The sequence below is a fragment of the Aspergillus homomorphus genome (genome assembly GCF_003184865.1).
Source record: "Aspergillus homomorphus CBS 101889 unplaced genomic scaffold BO97scaffold_102, whole genome shotgun sequence".
NCBI classification, from domain to species: domain Eukaryota; kingdom Fungi; phylum Ascomycota; class Eurotiomycetes; order Eurotiales; family Aspergillaceae; genus Aspergillus; species Aspergillus homomorphus.
The window spans coordinates 22,406-28,405 of NW_020291988.1; the positions used below are offsets into that span (position 1 = coordinate 22,406).

Here is a 6,000-nt window from a genome sequence, read left to right on the forward strand (position 1 = left end):
ACCAATCGCAGAGGTTGGAAATGGCGACAGCTGTCCTTTGTTTACAACTCAATTTGTGCAAAATACTATCAGGCTACTTCGAGATACCAATGCTCAACGTTATTGCGCCATCTCGCGTCCACTTTGCCGAAGCAGTGGCTATCGGAAGGGGCCGCACTGCTATTGATGCCCAAATCTGCAGTGCTGTGAGTTCAACCACGAAAATAAGCACATCTCATCAGCCTCGGATTTTCTGCTTCACTTCCCCCCTCCCCTCCCCCCCCCCACCAGGCATCACGGTATTCCTTCGCGACTGGTGTTGTTGGCGGGGTCTCTGAATGTCTGTCCATCGGCGGATCTTATTGACAAAACGGTTCGGCCCGCTCCGGAGTCTCCTCAAAAATTCCAGGTTCTTTGTGTGTGTTTGTGAGAGGCTATGCGATAGCAACAGGGTGGGATCAGACTGGGGATATCCATGTAGGAGTCGGCTCGGGGGACAGTTGGTCAACCTCCAGTGACCGGATCGGTTGGTGAAAGGGTTCCCCGCAAGTGATAGGAGATAAGATTCTTCGGCAACGTTGTACTGTGCACTGTGCATCCTGTCTACTGTACGCACGGGCACGTCTTGCCGCTCCTCCGGAAATGCCAGACACAATTCCAGCATTCCCTCGCGGATCCACAGCTACCGGCCTGACCAATGTGGAGAAAGTAGCACTGCTCTACACGTGCTTCAGTGACCATGACGAGGCTCTCACCGGCTGATAAGCACAATGGGTACTGATGACTAGACTTCCTCTGGATATAAGTCTAGATTGAGTGTATGAACCTGAATGCATTGTGAGGGAGAGGGCTACTGACTAGCCTGTCGGGCGTGACATGTCCAGTGAGGCAACTTGACCCCCAGCACGTGCTCTGGTTCTAGAACTCGATCGGTGCTGACAAGCCCCGACTCTCCTTCTTGAACCTTCGCATTGCGAATCCCCCCGACTCCCCCGACTTCGGCCCACTACTCCATAGTCATCTTGGCAATGGGGGTCGTCCTCGTATTCCGCCGATCCCTGTCTCATTCATTCGGTTTCCTTGCTTTTGTTTTGGGAGACTCCCGATTGAGCGGACATTCTCCATCTTGCATATTGGCAGTCGTCAACGTCGACGTACTCCGATCTGGTGCCGCAATGGCTTGTTGATAGGTCAGTGGCTTAATGGCTAGGGAGAATCTCAACAGGTCGATTGCTTTTATCGCCAGAGCACATGCATACTACGAGACCATAAGTTCCGTTCCACCGCTTGCACACGTCTGTCTGATCTCTGGCAGGTTCCATCGACTGACAATAGTGGAATGACTTATGATTGGGGTAGCAAGCGCTGCCGGTTCGGAAAGGTCGATAGATTCTCCATCCTTTCTACACCTTGGTCGCCTTGCATCGACTAGAACCCTTTGCCAATACATACAGGTCCTCGGAGCCCGCTATCACCAAGTCCCGGACAGCAATCCAATTCCAAACCGAACCAACTCCGAGAAATCAACGCAGGCTCGACGGTCCAACGATTCCACGTGTGCATCGTGGAATGCACCCCTTCGACCGGTTTAATTTAGCAGCCTGCTAGACTCAATGGTCAAGCACAGATGTATCTACTATCTAGTGCGTGCAACAGCGTTGTGCATGGGGCGGTGCCATCGTGGCGTCTACAGTTTCCCACCCCCCACTATTCCCCCTTCCCTCCTCAATCGTGCAGCTCTTCAGGCCACGGACCCATTCATGATCGTGGATGGGGTCAGATATCTAATCGCATGTTCTCGCAAGTCAAGCTGATTCCGTGATCCGGGGTCTCCTGATGGTGCGTGATTGCCGGGGCCACGCGGAGGTCGACCTCCACCACGGTAGTATGGATTGACAGCCCGAGTCCGACATGCTGACTGCCTCTCTCCCTCTCTTTCTCGCACCCCAGAAAGACAATTGGACTCTCCAACCACTACAGCCGCACCTTCTCTTCGGGGCTGACGATCGACAAATCCTTCACCACTTTGTCTGAAGGGAAGGAAGGATTGACGCGTTACTCACCCACCCTAAGTAAGGCTGAGATGGAACGACTGATCCTTTTGCCATTAACTCGACTAAGCCACCATCTGGTCGGGCCTCCTACGCCGCCAATCAACAAATTCCTGCATGGAATGGTGGGGCGTCAGTCTTGGGTTGAGACAGTGGTCAATCGACCCATGTGTGCTTGCCACTCAGGGTCCTCGACAAGCCGAGAGGTAATAAGTAGTCTTCTTGATCCCTGCATTCTTAGAGGGGGTGGAAAATAACCGCTCCGCTCCTCCTAGCATAGATAGGCCCAAGGCCCTATCATGTATGAAGTAGATATTAGATATGGTTTGGCACATCGATGGATCCCACGAGTCTAATCACTGCTGACAGGACATCTCCACGATGCAGCACGGGCTGCAACTGTAAATCAGAGACGCTAGAACAAGTTCGGAGTTGCCAAACTCCGAGGGGTTTAAGTCGCTACTACTAAGTAGTCAGTTAGGGAGGGAACTTGCGAGGGACTAGGAGGGACTAGCCTAATTCACCCGCAATCTCACCACCAACTTTCTTTCCCTTTCACCACTCAACCCACTCAACTCACTCACTCACTCACTCTTTCCTCCTACTCAATGTCTGTCTTGCTCGACGGTCATCATCCTTCCTTTTTCCTCTCTTTACACTAGACTACGTGATCTGGATTTTGTTTTCTTTTTTTTTTCTCGAAGATAAACCCATCTGGGGAAATACAACGCCACTGAACCAGTCGAATGGCCTCGACAACTACCAGTATAAATGGCGAGGCTGTGGGCGATCCCGTCCCCATCGCCATGGATCATGAGTCGCCTCAGGAAGACACCTACCCTGCTCCCTACGGTCGCTCTTGCTTCAACTGCTCCCAAGCAAAATGCAAGTGTATCTATCCCAAGGCAGGCGGTCGATGCCAGAGGTTCGCTTATCGTCCCATCCACTTGAAGGGTGGCATTAATGTTCTCCTCTTCCGACAGATGTCAACGCCTAGATAAAGAGTGTCGCCAATCCGCCGCCAGTCGACGCTCAACCACGCGCAGATCAGCCACGTCCAAAAGCTCGGCCAAAATATCCCGCCTAGAAGACAAGTTGGAGGATCTGGTTTCGCTGTTGCGCGCGGGCGTCCAACCTAGCAATGTCACCACAACCACCATGCTCGGCCTGCTCGGGCAGCTGCCAGAAAACCAACCTTCGTCAAACAGCAACGCCGCATCGCCTCCCAACATGTCCGATATCCCCATGGGCAGCAGTTCCGGACCCAGTCCGGTTTACGCCAGCCGCAATACCGGCTCTGCTTCGACCCCGGACACGAGCATCTCAGACAGCGGAGGCTCCCTATCGTCGGGTGCTTCGTCCCTGAACGCCATGGAACCGTCGGGCCTGCAGGCGGAGGAATACCTCACCTTCTTCCAAACTCAGATGCTTCCTTACTTTCCATGCATGTATATTCCGCCAGGCACCACGTCGCAGAAGCTCCGTCGAGACCGCCCGTTTTCGTGGCTGTGCATCATGGCCGTGACGGCCCGGAGTAGCGCGCAGAGTCGCCCTCTTTTTGATAGAATCAAGCACATCGTGTGTCAGAAATTGGTGTATGAATACTCGTGCCGTGACCTTGACATTCTTCAGGGACTCCTGATCTATCTCGGATGGTAGGTTACCCCGCTTCGGACGGGGGTTCCTCGTCGGCTGACCCTCACATGGTTCAGGTCCAACCAACAAGTCTACAACAAAGCCAACGTGCACGTTTTCACTCAGCTTGCAAATGGTATTGTCTATGAGATGGGTCTCTTCAATCCCGAGGCAAAGGGAAAGCACGTGCTCTTGTGTGTACATACGGAAGCCCACGAAGATCGCGCGGCTCCTCCCAGTCAGATCATGGAACAGCGCAGGGCTGTTCTGGGATGCTTCCTTTTAACGTCCATGTATTACTATCCTCCTCCTTGCCTTCGAAGCCATGCCCTAACATCAAGTCTAGCATCGCTACCTTCCTGCAACAAAGCGATTCCCTGCGCTGGACATCCTACATGGATGAGTGTCTTCGTTTACTGGAGGAGCAACAGGAGAGCATCAACGACGAAATTCTTGTCCAGCAAGTTCGACTTCAGTTGATCAATGACAAACTCAGCCTAGGCGGCTTTTGCGGGGCGTCTTCCACGTCCCGGGAGTCGATGCGACCGTCGCCTGCTGTATATATTCGGCCGATGCAGGCTCAGCTGCAGACTCAACTTCAGGGGATTATGAGCAGAGTTCGACCCAATTCCCAAGGATATAGTTAGTTTCTTGCTGTTCTCGAATAAATGTAAAGTCATCGCTAATGTGGGCTAGAAATCCTTCTCATGCATCACTACAACACCTCGTTGAGCCTCTATGAGTCCGCTCTTACGAAAGGCGCCATTGCCTCCATCACAAATGTGAGCTACGAACATCTCGATTATCTGTACGGTTGCCTTGAGGCTGCCAAGTCGTGGTTCGATGTGTTCCTGAGCATCCCACCGGCGGAGTATATCGGCTTTCCCTTCGCTATGTTCTCGCAGATGGTGCAGAACCTCGTGACGCTCTATCAGTTATCGACCTTGGACAACTCGGTCTGGGATACCAGCAATGTTCGTCGAACGGCAGATATCATACAGATCATGAACATGGTGATCTCCAACATGGGCCAAGTCGCGTCTCTCAACGGTCTCGATGGGGATCCCGGGGGCGACGTCTTCTCCAACATCGCCAAGACATATCAAGCTGTGCGTGTGGGCTGGGAGACCAGGCTGGATCCAAGTCCGATGGGCTCACACGTAGCGAGCTCGATACCATCGCTGTCGGTCCCGACGCTCTCTGAGCCGCCAGACGCTTTGTCGGTATCCGACACCTTTCCGTTGGTGGAGGACAACGACTGGCTGGCGGATATGCTAAGTACGATGGATCGGAACAACAAGGGTCTAACACCGACCATCCCCGGTGTTCCCGGTGTACCGTGACGCATGATGTGACTGTAGCCGACCCCAAAACCACATGGCCAGAAGACACCAAAGGCATGTGGGATGACGTGCGGCGCGATTGACTTTGACTGAGCCCTGTCATCAGCATCTGCGCCATGCAGCCCCCGAGGCCGTTCTCTCGATGCGCAGCCCTCAACAGCCTCCTTTTCCCTACGGGGCGGACCACGCTTGTTGGACGGGTCTTGACCGTCGAGAGAGTACTCTATACAACAGGGGCTTCTGAACTCGCCCCGCTATGAGTTTACGATTACTTATACTGTAATAATTCGACCAGACTTGACGGAGATTATACTAGACTTGTCTGAAGGGGGTCATTCGTTTCTGTTTGGCTATTTCTCGTTCTTGGTTCATGATAAATATTCCCCTCCAGTATGGGGATTTGTATGTTAGCGTGCGTGCAATGGCAACTGGACAATTTAATTGTGTTATCTGTCAGTGGTAGTTCTGATCTCATATCAGTAGATCTTCTTGTGGATTGTGTAGGTACATCGCTGAACCTGACTTGACTTCACATGATGAAGTCCTGGTCCACGTGATGGTATCTGATATAGGCCTAGCTTTTTGATATACGAAGGGAATGCCTGGATATATAGGTTGACAGTACGGAATAGATCTGGACCGGGAAGGAACATGGTCGACGGAGAAGATGCATGGTTACTTACTACGCATTGGATATGGTGGTCAGTAGAGCAAAAAGCGGATGGGCTAGGATTGAAGTTCTAGAGTATTTGCTGGGACTATCATTGCAGTTCATTGTAAGTTTACGGTTGTGGTAGTGTGGTAGCCGCACGTGGGATCCAAGATGCATTGGGCGGACGGGAGTATGACTGGCTTGGGATGCCACGGAATGATCCGCTTAGATCTTAGATGTCCGGGGGGAGGAGGGGGGGGGGGTTGTTTTGAAATGTGTACTATTGGACACCTGCCAAAGTGAACGAGTGGTTAAGGAGTCAGATTGTGGTAGCAACCGG

At 52.5% G+C, this 6,000-nt stretch overlaps 1 protein-coding gene across 1 annotated transcript; it reads left to right on the forward strand.

The window, feature by feature from the left end:
• The first annotated feature begins 2,845 nt into the window (after nt 1-2,845).
• BO97DRAFT_409527 (fungal specific transcription factor domain-containing protein) lies at nt 2,846-5,463 on the forward strand. The gene is made up of 4 exons (XM_025696084.1): nt 2,846-3,685; nt 3,743-3,958; nt 4,012-4,307; nt 4,362-5,463. The coding sequence occupies exons 1-4, from the start codon at nt 2,994-2,996 to the stop codon at nt 5,006-5,008; spliced, it is 1,851 nt and encodes a 616-aa protein (XP_025545785.1). The 5' UTR covers nt 2,846-2,993; the 3' UTR covers nt 5,009-5,463.
• Nucleotides 5,464-6,000: the final 537 nt, after the last annotated feature.